General features: G+C 39.7%; 1 protein-coding gene across 1 annotated transcript in view; it reads left to right on the top strand.

Moving 5' to 3' along the window:
- Window positions 1–24,924, top strand: part of JAZF1 (JAZF zinc finger 1) — a 174,391-nt gene that overhangs the window by 100,516 nt on the left and 48,951 nt on the right. The window contains exon 2 of the mRNA XM_070729314.1: window positions 5,121–5,193. Coding sequence (XP_070585415.1) covers window positions 5,121–5,193 — 73 coding nt within the window. The remainder of the gene's footprint in view (window positions 1–5,120; window positions 5,194–24,924) is intronic.

Raw genomic sequence — 24,924 nt, 5'->3', positions numbered from 1 at the left:
AACAACTGTGGAAAGAAAGGTCATTAAATGGAGCAATTATCACTTAATAATTGCCACACGTATGCTAAGTTGAGGGTTACCTGTATCTTATATGAATGTGTTAGGCTCATATGAATGTGTTATTAAGAGAAGCTCAGGATCTTGATTTAGCATTTTTATATATCTGTTCTAGGCTATTCATTAAGTCAGTTTGTATCTTGTATAAAAGTTTTTTTCAATAATGGATTTATATCTTCTACTACCACTACTTTTACTTCTGACTTACTTAAAGTTTAAGAAACAGAGGCCTGACCTGGCATTGAACAGATATCTGGTAGTTATTGGAAAACAAAGAATATGGTTGAGAATCCAGAGAAAGGGGAATGTGTGAATAAGTATAAAAGTATAAACACAAGAAGAATGTGCGATAACATAGTCCACAACATAGAAAATCTAGTAATGAGAGAAATGGGAACAGCAGAGATATGTAGTTGACATTCTGACCAGCCATCTGTTCTGGGGGAGGAGGGGCAGGATATAAGCAAGGATGTCAACAAGAGAGAAGGCAGGAAATCCCTTGGAAGCTCCTAATGTGGCCATTGCTGGTATCTCCCATAGACAGTCATTTGCTGGTAATCTTTCCAGACCTTATTATCTCTGATGAATAAGGCTAAGCCAGATACCAATGCAATTAAAACTTTTAGATAGGCAGGGTTTTTTGTGCTGGACGATTAAAAAAGTGCTAGATTCCCGTGCTAGTTTTAGGAAGATGTCACCAGAGCCTGAAATAGATCTATACTAGTCTCCTTTCCTTTTCATTATCAGGAAAAGTATGATAGATAGGTAGGTAGGTAGGTAGGTAGGTAGGTAGGTCAGTCGATAGATAGATAGATAGATAGATAGATAGATAGATAGATAGATAGATAGATAGATAGATAGATAATGAAGATGATGATGCTTTGCCAGCTCATCAAAATCCAGATGCTCAAGTTTGGGAACTAAATGAATTAGATATTTCACATTTCTAATCCATTTATTCACAGAGGAAAAATACTGAATAATTTTATGAATAATCATTTTTGCCTTTTTCATCTTCATCTTTAGCTGGACACAAAAAGGACATAACCTTTATATTTTTAAAAGAAGCAGTCAGTACAGTTTTAATATAAACTCCATGCCTGCATTATATCTGGAGTCAAATAGTATGGCAATTATATAATGTTCTGCCGGGCTCTCTGGTATGAGCCTCCCGAAAATTCAAGGGTACAAATTTCAGACACACACACGTTTGAAAATTCAAAACAGTGTTCTTTATCACAAAATTCAAAAGAAACACAGCACCCTTTTTGTATTGCAAAGAGCACTCGTCCCAAAACAACTTTGTAGGCTGTACAATTCCCTTAATCAATCCTTAAGTACTTAAATAGCAGCTGTGAAGAAACATCACAGCCCTCCTTCTTTCACACTTTGCTCTGCTTTGGTTTCAAAGGCATGAAAAATCAACAAAGTCCAGAAAACAGCAAAACACGGTCCTGAAGAACTGCGATCAGATAATCGGCCAAACCAACATGCTGCTATTTGTATCAGCAGCTCTAATTACTAGAGCCCCACCCAAACACAGGTGGCCTCTCTTATCTCCTGTAATATGTCCTCAATTGGTCTCTTCTACGCATAACTCTGCACCTGCATGGGTCCAAGACTTCTGCATCCGAATCGACCGAAGATAATGGAGTTTGGCTTCCTGGGCTGTGTGCCAAGCCACCCTCTTCCAAGTCACCCCCACCGTCTTCTTCATCTGAGGAAACTGCACTACGTGCCTCTGTCAGCAATAAAACAGGCCTATGACATGTTGATGTTTCCCCTGCACCCACCTCCACATTCCTTGGGGCAGGAGCTGGGCCAGAGCCAACCACAACATATAATGACCACAAAAACGTGGGGTAGAAATTTTCATTTAGTTTATAGATTTAATGATGTAATGCACTTTTTGGACCTTTTGGAATTCTCCATTTGGAATAAAAATTACTCAAACAAATTAATAATTTACTGCCAAATTTTGGCAATGTGACCTTGGAGGCGCATTAACTGCATTTTTTCCTTGCCTTTCGCAAACTCCTTAAAACCCATCTCTGCCGTCAGGCATGGGGGAATTGAGACATCTCCCCCGGGCCTATACAGTATATGCATGGTATGGTTGTGTGTATGTTTGCTTATAATAATGGGTTTTTTAGTGTTTTTAAATTATTAGATTTGTTGTACATTGTTTTATTGTTGCTGTGAGCGGCCCCGAGTCTACGGAGAGGGGCGGCATACAAATCTAATAAATAAATAATTTTTTCTTATTTTTGTTTACAGTTGTATATATTAAAAATCATCCTACAAACCAATTTATAACCTGGTTGGAAAAATAGGTGGGGTAATATATTCTTTCTTTTTCTCTGTAGTATCAGTCTCTGTAAGCGGCTTTTGATTTAATTACATTTGAATATAACAAGTCACTTATCCTTAAAAGAATAACAGAATTTGAGTCTTTGGAAAATATTTGAAAAAGAGTTTGTTGCGATCTGGTATTTGTCAAAATATAGAATAGTCAGAACTATAATTGATGAAAGAAGTTTAGTAAGTAAAAGGATTACTTCTACAATCATAAATTTGTAACATTTTTTATTTTGTCAGCTAAGAATGAACTGGAAGTATAAGGTCTTAAAGCAACTTGGGCGTCCTCCTCGACCCACAGCTGACATTGGAACATCATCTTTCGGCTGTGGCGAGGAGGGCGTTTGCCCAGGTTCGCCTGGTGCACCACTTGCGGCCCTATTTGGACAGGGAGTCATTACTCACAGTCACTCATGCCCTTATCACCTCGAGGTTCGATTACTGCAACGCTCTCTACATGGGGCTACCTTTGAAAAGTGTTCGGAAACTTCAGATCGTGCAGAACGCAGCCGCGAGAGCCATCGTGGGGCTTCCCAGATTCGCCCACGTTTCTACAACACTCCGTGGCCTGCATTGGCTGCCGATCAGTTTCCGGTCACAATTCAAAGTGTTGGTCATGACCTTTAAAGCCCTACATGGCATTGGACCAGAACACCTCCGGAACCGCCTACTACCGCACGAATCCCAGCGGCCAATAAGGTCCCACAGAGTCGGCCTTCTCCGGGTCCCGTTGACTAAACAATGTCGTCTGGCGGGCCCCAGGGGAAGAGCCTTCTCTGTGGCCGCCCCGGCCCTCTGGAATCAACTCCCCCCGGAGATACTCCCCCCGGAGATTAGAACTGCTCCCACCCTCCTTGTCTTCCGTAAACTACTTAAGACCCATCTATACCGCCAGGCATGGGGGATTTGAGACACCTTTCCCCCAGGCTTATTATAATTTATGTTTGGTATGTATGTGTTGTTTGGTTTTTTTAAAATTGATAGGGTTTTTAGTTTTTCTTAATATTAGATTTGTGCCTGTACAATATTGTTTTATCGCTTGTTGTGAGCCGCCCCGAGTCTTCGGAGAGAGGCGGCATACAAATCTAATAAATTATTATTATTATTAATTATTAATTATTGTCAACTTCGTGCTCAGATATTTTGGCTTGTAAAAGTCCGTTTCCTTTGCTACTGGCCTATAGTTTTCACTTGGACAATGAAAACAGAAATAAAGAATATCTGGAGAGGACCTCAAGCTTAAAAGTTATTTGTGTGCAATTTCTTAACCCTGTAACTTTGGGGAGAATTTCTAACATAGCCCATGAAAATCCCTATTACAGATCACATAGTTCATGTTGAGGTCCAACAAATGAAAAACAGCAGGATGACAATTTTCCTTAAAACCAGTTTACTGAAACAGACACTCACACCCCTTTTCATTTAAATCACTTCATGTCATTACTGATAGGTTCATAATTTTGATGGCCCATTGCTTGTCAATTAGAATTATATGTATATAATGGTACAATTTAGTACAAATCACATTTATGGCTTCAAATACTTTGCTTTGCATTTGTGATGCAAAATGAAAAGACAAGCTGTTTGCTTTTATTACAATACTGTAGTTGTTCTTTCACACTGGAAAACCAATTTTGAAAGTAAACGTTTTTACTCTTTATTTTCCCTTTTCAAATGGGAATGTGCCATTTGGCCATATTAATTTTATTTGTTAATTTTAAATTCAGATTTAGATACAGATAATTTTTTTGAGCTAAATTTTAATAATAATAATAATAATAATAATAATAATAATAATGATGATGATGATGATGCAAGTAAAGTAGCATTTCTTTCTTGGAGGGAGTTTTAAGTTAGATTATTCTATCTCATTAACTAAAAGCGGATTTTTTAAAGTTAAAAATAGAAACATCATGTTCCTTGGTGGAACAAATAATGCAATTCCACGGTATTCCAATAAAAACTCTGAAGTTTCTTACTTTCATTGAACCAAGAGTTTTTCCAGTATTCCTAATAAATCACACCATTTTATAGACAACCAAACTAAAAATACTTTAGTGGAATCAGATGTACAATTTTATAATAATATAGAAATGCATTTTATAATAATTTAAAGCAATATGGTGCGGCTATTTGCTTTTTGGCTTGTTTTTTTGACCTTATAGCTATTTTTAGAATCCCATAGGTGCTGATGATACTGTGTTTTTTTCCATTCATTATTAAAAATTATATGGCTTTTTCTGCAGTTTGCAGACTTTTGACACTTGAAATTGTCATGGAATTTTCATCTGAAGAAAGGAGCTAACTGCTGAGGAGAAATTACCAAACTTTATTTAATTACAATTGGATGCTTACTTTGCAAGAAATAAGGGCCCTATACAATAGAAAAGCAGAAATCTGTATAAAGTTTAAGGTTGAGGGCAGTAATGGGTTGCAAATCCCATTACTAATGGCGCACATGACAATTCTGTGCATGCGCAGAAATATCCAGGATGGGTGGGTGGAGCTTCCTGCCCCCGCTGCTGTTCCACTACTGGTTCTTAAAACCACATTGTACCGATAGCAGCTCATCATTGGTTGAGTTGAGGGGCAGGAAATCTGAAGGAGCTGATTCATGAGGATATTTTGAGTAAGTAAGATAAGTAAGATAATTACAGTTTGCATAATGTAAGTCACCAAAGTTGTTTGTATACTTTGAATTCCAGATACGGACCCACGTGTATTAGAAAAACAAGAATTACAACAACCCACATACGTTGCTCTCAGTTACATTAATAGGTAAGCTGTTCTGTGTATAAATTAAAATATATATACCTTTTCATAATGTCTGCTTGTTAAACGAATATAAATATTTTTGCTAAGGTCTATAATTCTGAAGCTGCATAAATGTAGCTTCTTCCAAACATATGCCAGCATAGTTACTTCTAAATTTGAAAGGGATTTTATTGGATCTCTTTAAAAAAAAAAAAAAAGATGAAACAGGGCTGCTGAGTTTATTTGAATACTTTGATTTCAGGGGGGAAATGTAGTATTTTTGGCAGGGAATTCTGGCAAAAGGATCAGAAGTGGCCTTCATGGCCTACAAATAAGGATCCATTGATTCTATGATTTTTTGTTTGTTTGTTTTATAGCTTTTTTGGTATTAACACAAATTCATAATAATTAAGTAATTGGATGTGGGTGTCCTGGAGAAATGGTATCAAAAAGTCCATATGGTCACTACAACATTAAAATAAAAAATAGGGGGTTTTGATTGTATATTGGTGGTGGTCCCTGTCTTGGCTGTTTTTGACACACATCCATGAAGACCATTGAGAGTGGTCCATTTAGAATATCCTGTTTTGAACTAAACTTCCTGTTCATTTGTACAATATTTGTAATATTCTGAAAGATATTCAGTAATGCCTTGTTTTCAAGTTTTTTAAAACACGAAAAGCTGCTTACCACAGGACAAAATTCAGTGGCTTTGATTCAAAGAAATATGATGGGGAAAATGTTTCAGTATCATCATTTCATTTCAGAAATGCTGGAAGACTTTTTGCATTTGAAGCATTGAAAGACTATTTTTGTAAATTAAGGTCTGTTTAATCAGGTGCTATCATGTAATCCCTTGCATCTATATTCAAATAAATATAAAGGAAAAGGATGTAATTAAATGGTAATGAAATGTTAAAATAGTATCCTGCCATTTCATTTAAGGCATAGGATGAAGCATATAGAACATCTTCTGTGACCTTTCCCAGTAATATAATGTGATTGGTACTATTTTTAATTGTAGTTGTACACTGTAAAGCATGTCATTCATAGTATTATAATTGGATAATTTTGTTTATTAAGTTTGGTTCATTTCCTATCACTATTTGCATCTCACTTTTCTATTATTAGAACTTAGTATGTTCCCACTTTTTAATGTTTTCCATTCTACACATACTACTTTTATAGACTGGTTATTTATTGTTTCAGAAAGAATAACAGGTCACTTGTGGTTTTCTATACAAAAATAAAATTAAATCTATTCGATTAGATCTTTGTGTATATACAGAAGGTACCAACTAACAATGTTATGTTTTTATCTACCTATCTTCACTTAATATCATGAAATTGTTCTAGAGAAAGAACAAGAGAGTTAGAATTTATTATGGAAGAATCAAATACAGAATTCAAAATTTCAACATTTCTCCCAAATGTATGTTTTATGCTAATCTTTTTTTGTTCCCGAGCGTGGTTGGAATTTTTTGGCTTTTAAGGCCAATGCTTGAAATATAAGCCGACTCTTCATGTATAAGATTAATCCATATTTTTCTTTTTATGAAGAATGCTGCCATTCTGAAGGCAGGTAAGTTTACATGTAACATATTTGAGACATTTTTGTGGCATTTGCCTCCTATATAAAAGTTATTTGATGAGCAGGCCTGAGAACTAAGGAACAGCACATTTTAACAGAAGTAAAATGTTTCAGTTGTGCTGTTGTTGCCTACATGTTTTTATGGATTGCCACCTAACTTCAATCAATGAAATAATGCAAAGTATATTCCTTATCAGAAAGAGAAAATTGCTGTGAAATAACTTCCAATAGAAGGCCTTGGTTTTTTGCAAAATAGCCAATGGTTCAGCAAATCAAAATACCTATAGTATTATTTCTATGTTACTGTATTATATTGTTGCATATTCTTCTAGATTTATTTAAAATAGCCATTAGAATTAAAATCTGTCCAGAATAAAATTGATTATCTTTGGCATCAATATAATTAAAGTTTTGGACTTGTTGCTTCAGCCAAACTGGTATACTGTACATCACATTTATGGCACTGAGCTTATAGTTCTTACAAATGAGGCTATCTATTTAATCAGTAGACAGACAGACATTCTTCAGTGTCCGCTGAATGGAATAAATCGGTGTAGGACAATGTAGCATTTTGAATTAAAGGGAGTATAATTATTTTGTAATTATGGTATCTGTGAAACTACATGTTGCTTAATTGTATTGTTTTGCACTGCATTCAAAAAAGAAAAGTGCTGCCCAATTGGCACAGTCCTACTCATATCTATATTGCTTACTGAATATACATTTTGTTAAACATGGTCATTCTGTATATTATAGGAGAGAAAAGCTATCTATCTATCTATCTATCTATCTATCTATCTATCTATCTATCTATCTATCTATCTATCTATTTGTTTGACTTATATGCCAGCCAATCTCAAAGGACTCATTTTGTTGGCCATTGATTATATATTTCATATTTTGAGAGGCAGTGACAATGCAATGACAGAAAATAGATGGAACTGTATCATGTTTGGGAAAGAAAATATTTTTTTTACTATTTTTACTACTATTTTTTTTTTATTACCACTAATTCAATCTGAGTATTGTATTGGCAGTTCTGTGTTAGCAAAAACTTCAGAAGAGAAGGATTTAAGGGTAGTGATTTCTGACAGTCTCAAAATTGGTGAACAGTTCGGGCAGGCGCTAGGGAAAGCAAGTAATACGCTTGGCTGCATAGCTAGAGGTATAACAAGCAGGAAGAGGGAGATTGATAAAATATATTGATAAAATTGAATGGGTCCAAAGACAGGCTACCCAGATAGTGGAAGGTCTTAAACATAAAACCTTTGAGGAAAGACTTAATGAACTCAATCTATATAGTCTGCAGGACAGAAGGGAAAGGGGGGGCATGATTGAAACATTTAAATATGTTAAATGGTTAAATAAGGTTCAGAAGGGAAATGAATACCATCACATGGATACATAATAAATAACAAAATTTGACTAACTAATCTAAATAAGAGTTATTTTTACATAGAATAACAATAAATCTAGATCTGGTTACCTTAACTATAGATCAGAAAGAAAAATAGAGATTTATTTCAGATTTATCACACCTATTTATTTATTTGTTTGTTTATTTAGGGTTTTTTGATTGATTGTTTTGTATGCCGCCCCTCTCTGAGGACTCAGGGCAGCTCACAATATATCAAAACAATATACAGTATACATATCTAAAAATCCAATTAATATAGCTAAAAAATCTTTTAAATATTAAAAAATCTTTTAAAACCCTAATAATAGTTAAAATCATTCGTTCCTATTCACACAGCAAGACATGCTTACACTCATTGGACAGGGGGCTAGGGTCTAATAGCCCCAAGCCTGGCAGCACAGATACGTCTTTAAACTTTTACGGAAGGCGAGGAGGGTGGGGGCAGTGTAAATCTCTGGAGGGAGCTGATTTCAGAGGATCAGGGCCCATACAAAGAAGGCTCCTCCCCTAGGTCCCACCAAATGACATTGTCTAGTTGATGGGACCTGGAGAAGTCAACTCTGTAGGACCTAACTGATCACTGGGACTCATGGGGCAGAAGGCAGTCCCAGAGGAAATCTGATCCAATGCCATGTAGAGCTTTATAGTCATAACCAACACTTTGAATTGCATCCAGAAACCAATCAGCAGCCAAAGGGGTCTGCGGAGTGCTGGGGAAATATGGCTATGCCTTGGAAGGCCCATAACCGCTTGCACGACTGCATTCTGGACAATTTGAAGTTTCCGAACACTCTTCAAAGGTAGCCCCTTGTAGAGAGCATTGCAGTAGTTGAACCTCGAAGTGATAAAGACATGAATGACTGTGAGTAGACACTCCCTGTTCAAATAGGGCCGCAACTGGTGTACCAGGTGGACCTAGGCAAACGCCCCCATCACCACAGCCAAAAAATGATGTTCCAAAGTCAGCTGTGGATTGAGGAGGACACCAAAGTTGCAGACCCTCTCTGAGGGGGTCAAAATTTCCCACTCCCAGGATAATGGACAGACAGATGGAGATGTCCTTGGAGGGCAGAACCCACAGCCATTCTGTCTTGTCGGGATTGAGTCTCAGGCTGTTAACACCCATCCAGACCCTAACAGCCTCCAGACACCATCACATCACTTCCATTGCTTCACTGAGTGGACAGGGGGTAGAGATGTAAAGCTGAGTATCATCAGCATACTGATAATAACTCACCCCGTGCTCTCGAATGATCTCACCCAGCGGTTTCATGTAGATATTAAACAGCAGGGGAGAGGATCGACCCCTGAGGAACTTCACAATAGAGGGACCTAGGAGTCAACCTCTTACCCTCTGCCAACACCGATTGTGACTGACCGGAGAGGTAGTAGGTGAACACCATAAAACGGTGCCTCCAACTCCTAGCCCCTCCAGCCAGCACAGGATGCCATAATCAATGGTATCAAAAATAGCTGAGAGGTCAAGAAGCACCAGTATGGTATGATAGAGGATAAACCCCTATCCTGGGCCCACTACAGATTATCCATCAGCACGACCAAAGCAATTTCCACGCTGTAGCCAGGTCTGAACCCTGATTGTTGAGGGCCCAGGTAATCAGCTTCATTCAAGGACTGTTGGAGCTAGAGCGACACCATCTTCTCAACAACCTTCCCTACAAAGGGAAGGTTGGAGACCAGTGATAGTCATTGAATACAGCTTATAGTTATTGGATACAGAAATGTATTTATTTATTGAAAAAACCAGAAGGCAGAGTTTCAATGATCACGGAAGGAAAGGAAGGAAAGGGGAGGGAGGAAGAAAGGAAGAAAGGAAGGAAGATTAAAAGCTTTCTTTCTTCTCTTCTTTCTCTCACTTTAAAGATATGTATAATTAGGATTATCATTTAATTATGATAGGTTAAGCATAATGAAGTAGCAGGGCTATTTTTGCTTTCTGGGCAAAAGGTTCAGTGTTCATCTGAACACTAAATTTATACACATAACATAAAAATATTGTTTGTGAAATTAATCCTTTTCTCTTTTTTGCACACATATACCCCTTCTTGAAGCATTTTCCATCTCTCATGTAAGTAGCTCTCTCCCTGTTTTTTTGTATCACACTGAGGGACAATTTGTTCATCAAAATAGCAAACAACAGCTGATTTTTGTACACACGTGTATATAGTTTAACTTGAGCCAAAAAAAATTATTGGCACTGCAGGTTCTGTAATACTGGCAACTTTTCTTTAGTATATTTTAATTCTTTAATCTGATTCCTGAATAGCTGGAGAAATAGAAATAATATATTCAGTTAAACACAGTAAGTAGGCAGATGGTTTCCTTCAGAAAAAATACTATACTACCACATATTATGACTGAGAAAGCTGACCTGGCATATATTGTTGAAAGCTGGCTGGGCAGCAAAATGAGGGAGGTGTTCAGTTCTCAGAGATGTGCCAGAACATGGATAGTAATATACTATGATAAACCAAAATACTTTACTGATATTCAAAGATACTATTCCACAGATTACTGGATACAAGACGTTGCTTGTTAAGTTTTATTTATTTATTTATTTATTTATTTATTTATTTTGTCTAATACACAATGAGGGTTTTAGTGAGTATATATCAATATACACATAGTAAAATACATGATGAAGGTTATAGAGGAGATACTCATAGTAAAATATATCTAAGAAATAATAGAAAAGAAGATATAGGAATAGAATATATCAATGAAAGAATAGAAGAAGAGATATAGGAATAGAGGAAAGGTATAGGAGATATAGGAGAGCAATAGGACAGGGGACGGAAGGCACTCTAGTGCACTTGTACTCGCCCCTTACTGACCTCTTAGGAATCTGGATAGGTCAACAGTAGATAATCTAAGGGTAAAGTGTTGGGGGTTTGGGGATGACACTATGGAGTCCGGTAATGAGTTCCACGCTTCGACAACTCGGTTACTGAAGTCATATTTTTTACAGTCAAGTTTGGAGCGGTTAATATTAAGTTTAAATCTCGTTGTGTGCTCTCGTGTTGTTGTGGTTGAAGCTGAAGTAGTTGCCGACAGGCAGGACGTTGCAGCATATGATCTTGTGGGCAATACTTAGATCTTGTTTAAGGCATCTTAGTTGTAAACTTTCTAGGCCCAGGATTGAAAGTCTAGTCTCATAGGGTATTCTATTTCGAGTGGAGGAGTGAAGTATCTTTGGACATTTTCAAGGGTGTTAATGTCTGAGATGCGATATGGGTTCCAAACAGATGAGCTGTATTCGAGGATGGGTCTGGCAAAAGTTTTGTAAGCTCTGGTAAGTAGTGTGAGATTGCCAGAGCAGAAGCTATGTAGGATTAGGTTTACAACTGTTGAAGCCTTCTTGGCTATATTGTTGCAGTGGGCTTTGGCACTTAAATCTTTTGTTGGGCTATGTGAATCGTTTTAGGATTGTTTTAGGATTGTTTTGTTGGGCTATGTGAATCGTTTTAGGATTGTTGCTTGATTCTATGATCAGTTGGATTCAATGGCTGGGCTGGTAGTATAGTTATGGGCCTGGAGAATTTCAACTTGTTTCCCTGAGAAGGAGAGGTTTGATGCAATTTAAAAGTTTATAGCTGTTGTTGCTGTTGTTTTACCTTCGATTCACAATATGGCACTGGCAAAAACGTAATGGTTCAGATTCTAACCAAGGACCCAAGAACTGTTAGGTAACATCTAAGTATTTGGGCAGTTCCGAATAGAGTGGATTTTTGCAAAGTCAGAATATTCAGGTCTAATCAGTTCAGGATTCCATGTATCAAGACAGCCCTTTGGTATTGCTCTAAGGATTTTTATTACTATTGGTACAACTATTCTTCCTCTACTATAGTTGTTCAACTTCCATTTGTAAAATCATGATATTTTGTTATTTTTTATAGCTGTTTCTCTTCAATTCATGTATCACCTCGTATTACAATATTGATGATTTTTTTCAGAAACTGAGACAATCTCCCCAGATATAATAATAATATATTGGAATGCAATTTGGCATTCAAAAATGTGAAATAATTGCTGATAAAGCAAGAAAAATGGTTGAAGAATTGACAAAAGCAGTAATACCAGAAGAAAAATACAAGTACAGTGGTACCGCTACTTAAGAACACGTCTACTTAAGAACTTTTCTAGATAAGAACCGGGTGTTCAAGATTTTTTTGCCTCTTCTTAAGAACCATTTTCTACTTAAGAACCCAAGCCCAGAAAAATTTCTCAGGAAATTTGAGAGCGGCACGAAGGCCCGGCCATTTTCTTTGCATTCCCCCTTTAATCCCAACCATCTCAGGCTTTTCTGGGCTGCCAGAGGAGCCTTTTGGTGGTGCTTAAGAAGGCTTTGGCAGTCTAGAGCAAACAAAGCATTTTTCTTTCTCTGGGCGCTTGGAGAGGGAATAAGCCTCTGCCAGCGCCCAGAGAAAAGAAATACTGGCAACTGGCTCCCTTCGCTCTGGACAGCAACTGTCCTCCTTCTCTTCTTCTGCCTCTTCCTCCCACCCAAATTCCAAGCTTTTATTTCTTTCCTAATGGGTTTGCACGCATTATTTGCTTTTACATTGATTCCTATGGGAAAAATTGCTTCTACAGTGATCCCCCGCTCGTTGCGAGGGTTCCGTTCCAGGACCCCCCGCAACGAGCGGGTTTTCGCGAAGTAGCGCTGCGGAAGTAAAAACACCATCTGCGCATGTGCAGATGGTGTTTTTACTTCCGCAGCGCTAGCGAGGAGCCGAAGATTGGGGGCGGCGCGGGTGTTTTAAAACGTCGCCGCCGACATGGGGGGCTCGCTAGCACCCCCCCTAACCCCCAACCCGGGTTTGGGGGGGTGCTAGCGAGCCCCCCATGTCGGCGGGGACGTTTTAAAACACCCGCGCCGCTTTCCAATGAGTCCCGAAGACAAACGTCAAACTTCCGCGTTTGTCTTCGGGACTCATTGGAAAGCGGCGCAGGTGTTTTAAAACGTCGCCGCCGACATGGGGGCTCGCTAGCACCCCCCCGAACCCCTAACCCGGGTTTGGGGGGGTGCTAGCGAGCCCCCCATGTCGGCGGCGACGTTTTAAAACACCCGCGCCGCTTCGCAGCTGTCTCCTGAAGCCGAACGCGGAAGTTAGCGTTCGGCTTCAGGAGACAGCTGCGAAGCGGCGCGCGTGTTTTAAAACATCGCAGCCGGCCTGGGGGGGCTTTCCAGCAACCCCCAAGCCCGGGTTGGGGGCTCGGGGGTTGCTGGAAAGCCCCCCCAGGCCGGCTCCGATCGTTTTAAAACAGGCGCGCCGTTCTCCGCTGACTCCTGGCGAACTTCCCCGCTTTAGGAGTCAGCGGAGAACGGCGTGCCTGTTTTAAAACGATCGGAGCCAGCCGGCTCCGATCATTTTAAAACAGGCGCGCCGTTCTCCGCTGACTCCTGGCGAACTTCCCGGGCGATGGGCGAAGGGCGGGCGAGCGGGTGCTGGGGGGGGCTTCGCCCTCCCGCCAGCAAGAGGGGGAAGACCCAGGGAAGCCGCCCAGCAGCTGATCTGCCCGGCGCCATCTACGCATGCGTGCCCATAGAAAAAAAGGGCACGCATGCGCAGATGGTGTTTTCACTTCCGGGTTCAAAAATCGCAAATTACCCTGTTCGCAATGGTTGGGGACGCAATAACCGGGGTATTACTGTACTTACAAACCTTTCTACTTAAGAACCTGGTCACAGAACAAATTAAGTTCTTACCACTTTACATGGGAGTTTTGGAAGTTTCTTACCTGTTGCACAACAAAGTCAAGAAAGCTACTCAACTACTTCAGTTTCTGAAGGTTGTGTACATTTGAATGGAACAGTTCATTGTCAAACTCATCCCTAACAAAACTGATATCATGGTTGTTCTGGATGGTATGACATTGCCATAAACAAAGCCATCAGGTATTTTGGGAATTCTGGACTTATAGCTCCTGTTGAAAGAATAGGTGGCAGCCACGGCTGAAAGAGCTTTCCCACAGCTACGTATTGTGTGCTTGTTGCACCCTTTCCTATATTGGGAGGCTCTTCTCACAATCATTTATGCCCTAGTCCCTTCCTGAGTGGATTACTGCAGTGTCTATATTTTGGGCTCTCTTGAAGAATATCCAAAAGTTTCAGCTGCCTTAAAAAGCTTTGGCATGAGCAGTTATGAGTATCCTTCATGTGCACGTGCACTCATACAAAATAAATAGCAGTAACCCACTATACCTGCCTGCCTCTTTCTACAATTAAAAGATCATCATCATCTGACAGTGACTATCTCACAATGACTCTCATCAATCAATGGAAAGGAATATGAAAAAAATCACAAAATGCCAGGAATTAAGAACCAAAATTCAATGATTTTGGCACAGACCAGCAATGGTAATTCCAGTGATTGAAATACTGGGTGCTGTCCCAAAAGCATTTAAAACAGCTTAAAATTGACAAAGTCACCATCAGTCAAATGCAGAAAGCTGCACTTGGTTGAGCACGTGTACTCAGAAAAAATATGATGATGTCCTAGGCCCCTGGATGGTTATTATACTAGTTATGTAGTTACTACCAAATACAGTGAAACAACTAGCTGCTGTGATACAATTATAGATGATGATGATGATGATGATGATGATGATGATGATAATAATAATAATAATAATAATAATAATAATAATAATAATATGCCAGAGTCGTTGCAGGTCGATTTTTAGAAATTAGTGAAATATGAAGATCTAAAAATCGAGCTGCAACGACTCTGGCATAAACCTGTGAAAGTGGTCCCAGTGGTACTTGGCACGCTGGGCGCAGTACCAAAGGATCTCAGCGGACATTTGAAAACCATTGGAATTGACAAAATCTCCATCTGTCAATTGCAAAAGGCCGCTTTACTGGGATCGGCAAACATAATTCACCGCTACATCATGCAGTCCTAGGTGCTTGGGAAGCGCCCAACTGGTGATGAAATACGAAATCCAGCATAGTGATCTCATTTGCTATGTTGTACTGACATAATAATAATAATAATAATAATAATAATAATAATAATAATAATAATAATAATAATTAAAAATAATAATAATAATAATAATAATAATAATAATAATAATAATAATAATAATAATAAAAATCATCTTGAGAATAAAAGTGTTGATGGGCATCTTCCATCTTTCATCCCACCCAGCTGTGCTAGTCTATAATCAGCTACATTTTTGGCATTCTATCTTTCAGTACTTCCCTGTTAATGCAAGTACCTTAAGAATCAGGCTTTATACAGGGTGCGTTCCAAAAGTAATGCAATTTTTTAAAAGTAATTTATTGAACAGATTTGCACAAACACTTAAAATTCTTCAAAGTGCTGTCCTTAGGCCTCTGCACATTTTTTCCAACGACTCTGCCATGACCGGTATGTACCCTGGAGAGCATATTCAGGGACTTCTTGCAAGACCTTCATCACAGCTGATTGGAACTCTTCTATGGATGAAAAACGCGTCTTGCCACAACACGCTATGACTCCACAAGTTCCTGGCCAAACACCAGGTGCCAATGCTGTCCCCCCCCTCCCTATAGTCCTGATGTTGCCCTAACAGACTTCTTTTTGTTCCAAGCCCTGAAAGGAACCAGGTTTTTGTCCATAGAAGAGATCCAATCAGCCATGACGAAGACCTTGAGAGAGGTCCCCGAAGACTCTTTCCAGGGCACGTACCGGTCGTGGCAGAGTTGCTGGAAAAAATGTGTAGAGGCCCAAAGACAATACTTTGAAGAATTTTAAGTGTTTGTGCAAATCTGTTCAATAAATGACTTAAAAAAAGATAATTGCATTACTTTTGGAACGTACCCTGTATAACATTCTAGAGAACAATGTATTTTATTCATTGATTACATACCCTAAAATCTAAAGCCAGATTAAGTCCAGTGAAATTTACTAGATATCAGCTGTTCCAAATTCTTCATTGAAATGCATGCATGTGTAACATGTGCACATTAACTGTTCACAGTCAATGTGCTTTCTTTTGAGATTAAATATTTTCTAGCTATTATTTTTATTTGAATATATTTAACACTTTGCAGATTCATACCACCTGAGCTATATAATAGAAGTCTGTGTGGTGATAACCAAAGGCATTCACTGGGATGAAGAGGTGTCATCCATAGATGTTATTATGCAATTGAAACTCTGCAGGTATCATGATGTACATAAAAAGTATGAGACTTCAGTTATACACTCATCCGCTTCTGATTATGGTCCCAGCCAGTGGTAAACAAAACTACTTTGTGGTTCTTAAAAATCCAATGCTTTGTCAAAACATTTCTATTAAGAGAAAAATCCACATTGCTTGGAAATGTCTGTCCAGGTAGCCTCTGAAAATGTCTTGAATAATATCCCTCACACAATTTCAAAGGTTTTATTTAACTAAATATGGTATTTTATAACAGCATCACTGGACATTGTCTGAGGCCTATTGCACAATTATTAATTGTTCTATTACTTTCACAGGATTTCTGTCTAAAATTCTCCATGTACAAAACTTTGTTCTAAGTCAGAGAATGTTCTGATGTTCCTCAGAAGTTCCATTCCTCCACCACCCTCTCCTGGAATATGCAGATCCTGTTCTTCCAAGACAGTTTGTCATTTTCTGGAACTACATTTTCTGGAACAGAAAGTACTGTTCCAGATGTGTTCTGGCTGTGAAATTTATTTCTGGAAATGACAAATTACTTTGGAATGGCGAAGGATTCTCCCTGACCAGTACATAGAGTTTTGCACACACCTCCTTTTCCGTTGTTATAAAGACAGACCTTTTCAATAAATTTTAAAAAATTGATTTGCACATTTCAAAAAATCTATTAATCACTTGGGACCTAATTTCATTAACATTGGCATAGACAGCTGCATCCCAATATGCAGGTATTAGGAACTAATGTCTTAAGATCAAGACATCTTTCAACATTGAAACTGGAAATGAGTTATACTTCGTCATTCAGAATCACAAATTTTAATGTGTTTGACCTTACATGAGAAAGAAACGTTAAGTTGTTATTGAAAATAAGAGAGTTTTAAAGCCTTTTAAAAGTGACTGCTTACTAATGATTGGAATCTGCCTCTTTTTAAAGTACATGCTCTTCAGAGAAGTAAACAGACTAAGTTTAATTTAAGTCTAAGTAATAATAAAAGAACAACAGACAGATGTTGTCAAGGTTTTATTTTACTGAAATTCTCCTGGGATGCTCTCAGTTCTTTTTGTCCAATGATCTTTGTACAGAACAATACTATTCAGACTATTTTGATCCTTCCTTCTCATGTTTCATTACATTAGGAAAATCTTCACTAACCAAACCCCAATTGATGCTTGCAAAAAGAGCTAATTCTCTCTCTCTCTCTGTCACACACACACACACTTCGATATATACTCCTCTGAATAATACTTTCTGTTCCTCTGTCAAAGTCATAAACTGCAGCCTCTACAGCCTCTCAACAATCTGATCCTAAAATTTAAAAAACCTTCTCTCTCTTTCCCTTTGTATTGTGAAAGTTTAATGCAAAGGCTTTTTATTAACCTAGTTCAGTGACTGCCCACCTCCTCTCCTTCTTCCTCCTCCTCCTCCTCTTCCCACCCAAATTCTGAGCTTTTATTTCTTTCCTAATGGTTTTGCATGCATTATTTGTTTTTACATTGATTCCTACGGGGAAAATTGCTTCTACTTACAAACTTTTCTACTTAAGAACCTGGTCACGGAACAAATTAAGTTCTTAAGTAGAGGTACCACTGTACTATAAAACAGGTACAACTCAAGATACAAGCTTTGAAACAGAAACAATGGTTGATTTGTTTTTCATGTAGAACAGCTGAGCCCTGTAGCTTACCATAATGCTACCTGCAAGTTCATGCCAAATGATTATATCTAAAACACTAATTCCTGTGAGTTTAGACAGTTTTCTAATAGCAACAGTGAGACCACTCCATATAGATGGAGTCAACCAGATTGCCTACTCAGAGCTAAAGACCAATTATCTATTTTTTAAAGTTTCTATTCATTTTCATTTATTGTGCTTAACTTTTGTTAAGTGTTTAAATGTCCTTATTCTTCTCTGGTGTTTTAAAATAGACAGTAATTCTACCAGACATTCTATTTCTGTTCTGTCTGCTTGGAACATGATGTCAGAGGCACAATGATGTCAGTGACAACAATGACAGAATAATATAATTCTTTGCCTCATATTTTAATATATGAACTGCCTGGAGGCTGTTGGGGCCTGGATGGGTGTCAACAAACTCAAACTCAACCCAGACAAGACGGAGTGGCTATGGGTCTTGCCTCCCAAGGACAATTCCATCTGTCCATCCATTACCCTGTAGGGGGGAACTACTGACCCCCTCAGAGAGGGTTCACAACTTGGGTGTCCTCCTCGATCCACAGCTGACATTGGAACATCATCTTTCGGCTATGGCAAGGAGGGCGTTTGCCCAGGTTCGCCTGGTGCACCAGTTGCGGCCCTATTTGGACAGGGAGTCATTGCTCACAGTCACTCATGCCCTCATCACCTCAAGGTTTGATTACTGCAACGCTCTCTACATGGGGCTACCTCTGAAAAGTGTTCGGAAACTTCAGATTGTGCAGAACGCAGCTGCGAGAGCCATCGTGGGGCTTTGAAGATTCGCCCACGTTTCCTCAACACTCCATGGCTTGCATTGGCTGCCGATCAGTTTCCGGTCACAATTCAAAGTGTTGGTCATGACCCTACATGGCATTGGACCAGATTACCTCCGGAACCCCCTGCTACCACACAAATCCCAGCGACCGATAAGGTCCCACAGAGATGGCCTTCTCCAGGTCCCGTCGACTAAACAATGTCATTTGGCGGGCCCCAGGGGAAGAGCCTTCTCTGTGGCGGCCCCGGCCCTCTGGAACCAACTCCCCCCAGAGATTAGAACTGCCCCCACCCTCCCTGTCTTTCGTAAACTACTCAAGACTCATTTATACCGCCAGGCATGGGGGAGTTGAGATATTCCTTCCCCCTAGGCCATTACAAGTTATGCATGGTATGTTTGTGTGTATGTTTGGTTTTATAATAGGGGTTTTAGTTGTTTTTTATTATTATATTGTACATGTTGTTTTTATTATTGTTGTTAGCCGCCCCGAGTCTACGGAGAGGGGCGGCATACAAATTCAATAAATTATTATTATTATTATTATTATTATTATTATTATTATTATTATTAGTATTAGTATTAGTATTATTTCTGTGTAAATATTTATACTTATATTATTTAGAACGGTTAGTGATTATATCATAAGTAATGGTCTACAATAAGATTGCATAAGAACCTTTAAATATTAGATGTTATTTTGTTTCAACTGCAGCCCTTTTCTGAACTTTCTTGACAGTCTTCTGAATTTTTAGGAATACTTTAAAGAAATTGCAGTACAGCCAAAATAGAGATTTCTTATTTCTTAGATATTGATTGGATATAAGCCATTTAATATTGTTTTAGATTCCAATGATTTGCTACAATAGAAATGTATTTGTGAATGCACCATTCTGAAATCTTTTAAAATTATGTTCTAATTTTATTTGGCAGTGTGCGAATGTGGTGTTTTTAAATTGTAGAATTGACCAGGAACCTGTAAAGCTGTAAAGAACAAAAACTAATAATTTTAAAAGTTGACACCCTGTTTGATCAACAGTTTGGAAATGTCATTGTTTCTGCCCTAAAACTCCTGATGAGAATTTTTAAGTTTGATGTTCCTATTCAAAATCTCATAGCATTTCTAATGAGAACATCAAAATCCTGAGAGATTTAGTAATCATGCAAGAGATTGACCATTTATGTATAATATTTCTTTCTTAATTTTTGCTATCAGTGAAAGTGCTTCAGATATCATGCCACTGAGTGGGATCATATGATCAACTCCTTTGTTAGAGTTGCTGTATAACAGCAAAGACATGAAAATGATTTAGCAGTAAATGTTTTTTGGGGGGAGTGAAGTTTATTTTTTTAATTTTTTACACTAAAAAAACATGTACAATATCATATTCAATTCAATTCAATTCAATTTATTAGACTTGTATGCCGCCCCTCTCCGAAGACGCGGGGCGGCTCACAACAATAATAAAAACAATATTCCAGTGAAAACAAATCTAATATTTAAAAGCACATAAAGCCCTATCATATTTAAAAAAGCAAACAACATATACATACCCAAACATAAATATTAAAAAAAAGCCTGGGGGAAAGGTGTCTCAACTCCCCCATGCCTGGCGATATAGATGGGTCTTGAGTAATTTACGAAAAACAAGTAGTGTGGGGGCCGTTCTAATCTCCGGGGGGAGTTGATTCCAGAGGGCCGGGGCTGCCACAGAGAAGGCTCTTCCCCTGGGGCCCACCAAACGACATTGTTTGGTCGACGGGACCTGGAGAAGGCCAACTCTGTGGGACTTTATCGGTCGCTGGGATTCGTGCGGTAGCAGGCGGTTCCGGAGGTACTCTGGTCCAATGCCATGCAGGGCTTTACACTTTGAATTATATACCTTCCATCTGTATTACAATACAATAATTATCCATTTACTTTTGGTATTTATCTCTTCACAAACGCTGCCTCCTTTTTTATATATCTTTATTTGTTTCATGTACATCTCTAAATCCTTATCTTAGCTTAAATGTCCTTTTTAACAAGAAGAAAAACATTAACATAAAAAATAAGAAAGAAAAAACAAAATTACTTCTTCCTAAGCATTTATCATCCATTCATCTCAACTAAATCTTGCAAAGTATCTTCATAAGTTTAACATTACCAAAGAGTGAAGGCCAAGCCATAACAGTTCATTAAACATCAATCAACTCAAATCTATATTATTACATGTTCATAGCATTATCAACTTGCAGCCACATCATATAATCTACAATAAAAAATAACATCAATATAATTTTTTGGACCAACTCCTTTTAAACTTACTGTATTAACAGCAAAGACAAGTAAATGATTTAGCAGTAAATGGTTTTTTTTATAGAAGAATAGATATTCATAATGAAGGATGTATGTGATAAGATAAAATCTGAACATGAATGAAAAATTAGGTTATGTACCCTGTTTCCCCGATAGTAAGACACCCCGATTGTAAGACGTATCAGGGGTTTCAGGGGGGTCGGCTAATATAAGCCGTACCCCGAAAGTAAGACATATGTCTTACTTTCGGGGAAACACGGGGGTATTGCCGCCTCCCTCTCATCTAGCTGCCTTCCTTTTTTAAGCGGGAAGAATGCCGCGCTTTCGCTGCCTTCTTCCGGGACCGGGGAGGGGAGCTGTGAGGGAGGTGGCCTGCTGAGGCCCAGTCCGCCGGGGAGTTTGGCTGACGGAGGGACGAAGCCAGACTGCTAAGCTTCGGCTCGTTAGAGGGAGCTGTCGGCCGGAGACGGCGGGGCTTGCTGCAGCGAGCGACCTGCTCCTGCCTTCGCTTTCGCCTCCTCGAGAGCCAGTGAAACTTGCCGGCGGAGCCGAGTTAGCCGCAGGGAGGAAAGAGGCGTCGTCGAGGGGTCACGGCGCAGCCTCTCCGCGGCAGTCGAGGTGGGCGAGGGCCCTGTCTTGGCGGCCGCGGGTTGCCACCATTATGAACCGGCGGGCTCCTCAGAAATGGCCCTGCAAGGGAAGCCACCCGGCCAGAGGTAGGAAAGTCCCCATCCATCCGGGGCGCTTCCTTCCCATTGGCGCTCTCTTCAGATCCTCCTCCCCTCGCTCTGGGTGAGCAGCGCGGCGTGGCGGCGGTGATGGAGGAGGAGGAAGAGGAAGAGAACGAGGGCGGCTGTCGCCCTTGAGGAGGCTGCCCTGGAGCCCTGAGGTTGAACTTGGAAAAGGGCTCACGAGGCTCCTGTCCCGCGGCTGCCCTTCTGGACTCTGGGGAGAATTTTAGATTCCATTTTTTTTAAAAAAAGTTGTAGATTAATAATTATACAAAGAAAACATAAAATGAAGTTTTGGATCATTGTCTACTTATGTACATAAAAAGAGACTCTGATTTTAGTGTCATTCACAATGTTCCACCAGAAAGTATGTTATTATTTTTAACAGAGAAATTGATCTATGATGGCCAGGTCTTATATTTCAACCTTGATTAAATAGCCTCTTTCTATACATTCATTACTTATAATATTCCATACTAGATAAAGTCAGCCTTATGGGTGAAATTCCTATACATAGAAACATACCGTGTTTCCCCGATAGTAAGGCAGTGTCTTACTTTCTTTTTACCCCCCAAAACCCCACTGTGTCTTACTTTGGGGGTATGTCTTATATTGTCCCGGGCACCGGGGTCGGCTCATCTTCGGGCAGCCTGGTGCCAGCTTTCTCTTTCCGCGGCGGCAGGCTCCGGAGGGAGCTTGGGTGGTGGCGAGAAGACGGGATTCTGGGTGCCGAGCGCCAAGGACAGGCAGCCCCAGTTCCAGCGCCTCGGCCTGCTCGCCCAGCGGGGTGGTCGATGCCGGTGGCGGCCGCGGCGCTAGTCTTGGGGAGCGATGCTGCCGAGGCGCAGCTCGCTGACGGGGCTGGCAGTGGGGCTCTTTGCCGTCTACGTGGCACACCCGGCCCTTCTGTACTTCTCCCCGCCGGGCAAGAGGCAAAGGCAGCGGCGGGAGTAGCGGAGGCGAGGCGGAGAAGAAAGAAGCGGCGGGGTCCAGCCCTCTAGCCGGCGCCTCGCCAGCTATCCTCCGCTTCTTTCTTCTCCGCCTCGCCTCCGCTACTCCCGCCGCCGCCTTTGCCTCTTGCCCGGCGGGGAGAAGTACAGAAGGCCCGGGTGTGCCACGTAGACGGCAAAGAGCCCCACTGCCAGCCCCGTCAGCGAGCTGCGCCTCGGCAGCATCGCTCCCCAAGACTAGCGCCGCGGCCGCCACCGGCATCGACCACCCCGCCACGGAGAGCAGCGTACGACACCGAGCGCTCGAGCGCGATCACCTCCCCGGCCGCTTCGCTTCTTCGGATCTCCCTTCTTTCGACAACGGAAACGGAGGCGGGCCGCGCGGAGAGTGCTGGGAAATGTAGTCTCTTAGAGAACAACGGCATATCATGGCGAACACGTGCAGGAGTAAGCTGGCTGCAACGCGAGCGCTAGAAGTACATCAGCAAGGTAACAGGAATGCTAACCTTAACAAGCTACCGTGTTTCCCCGAAAGTAAGACATATGTCTTACTTTCGGGGTATGGCTTAAATTAGCCGACCCCCCTGAAACCCCCCATATGTCTTACAATCGGGGGGGTCTTACTATCGGGGAAACACGGTAGAAGTCTGATGGCAGAAAAAGACCTCATGGTCCATCTAGTCTGCCCTTATACTATTTTCTGTATTTTATCTTAGGATGGATATATGTTTATCCCAGGCATGTTTAAATTCAGTTACTGTGGATTTATCTACCACGTCTGCTGGAAGTTTGTTCCAAGGATCTACTACTCTTTCAGTAAAATAATATTTTCTCATGTTGCTTTTGATCTTTCCCCAACTAACTTCAGATTGTGTCCCCTTGTTCTTGTGTTCACTTTCCTATTAAAAACACTTCCCTCCTGGACCTTATTTAACCCTTTAACATATTTAAATGTTTCAATCATGTCCTCCCTTTTCCTTCTGTCCTCCAGACTATACAGATTGAGTTCATTAAGTCTTTCCTGATACGTTTTATGCTTAAGACCTTCCACCATTCTTGTAGCCCATCTTTGGACCCGTTCAATTTTGTCAATATCTTTTTGTAGGTGAGGTCTCCAGAACTGAACACAGTTCTGAATACATACATACATACATACATACATACATACATACATACATACATACATACATACATACATTTGTTGTTGTTTTTTGCTGTATTCAAATTACAGTCTAACAGTTGTTTCTGACATATTGTGAATATATTTATTTCCATAATTATTAGATCTAGTCAAACTAACTAAGTGGCAAGTGCTGCATAAAGCAATGGTATAATAGTGAATTTTCTGTAAATTTAGATTGCCAAATGGTGCAGGTTTTTCCTTAATCATGTTCAGAAAAACATAACTAAGAAAGATTATGATGACTCTGAAAGTCAGATATGAAATATTAGTTTTCATGATGATAGAAAAAAGTGGATAATTGAATAACTTTGCCCTTAGAGTTTATACTGTAAAGTATTTTTTGCTGTTTGGGAATTATATGTGCTATTTCTAAAATGCAAAGGGTTCGTAAATAATCACAAAATACAACTTCCATTGCTTTCAGAAAAAAAGAAAGTTTCTCCCTAACATGCTAATAGACTACATCCACACCTTCAGTTATCTGTAAGTTAATAAAGATGAGATAAAATCTAATAAATATATTCAGGAATGAATATTAATGGGTGAAATTTGGACAGTTTTCCAGAGCTAATATGTTCCTAAAGATAGTTATGAGAATAAAGTGGAAAGAATCACCTGTTAGAAATAACAGAATATAATATAACAATCCCAATTAAAATGTAATACAGTGTTCCCTCGATTTTCGCGGGGGATGCGTTCCGAGACCGCCCGCGAAAGTCGAATTTCCGCGAAGTAGAGATGCGGAAGTAAATACACTATTTTTTGCTATGAACAGTAGCCCAAGCCTTCCCTTAACACTTTAAACCCCTAAATTACAATTTCCCATTCCCTTAGCAACCATTTAGATTATTATTCACCATGTTTATTTATTAAAGTTTATTTTAAAAAATGTTTTTTAAAGGCAGACGAAAGTTTGGCAATGACATATGATGTCATCGCGCGG

Source organism: Erythrolamprus reginae, chromosome Z, assembly GCF_031021105.1.
Source record: "Erythrolamprus reginae isolate rEryReg1 chromosome Z, rEryReg1.hap1, whole genome shotgun sequence".
NCBI classification, from domain to species: Eukaryota; Metazoa; Chordata; class Lepidosauria; order Squamata; family Dipsadidae; genus Erythrolamprus; species Erythrolamprus reginae.
This window is presented reverse-complemented; position numbering and strand designations above follow the sequence as displayed.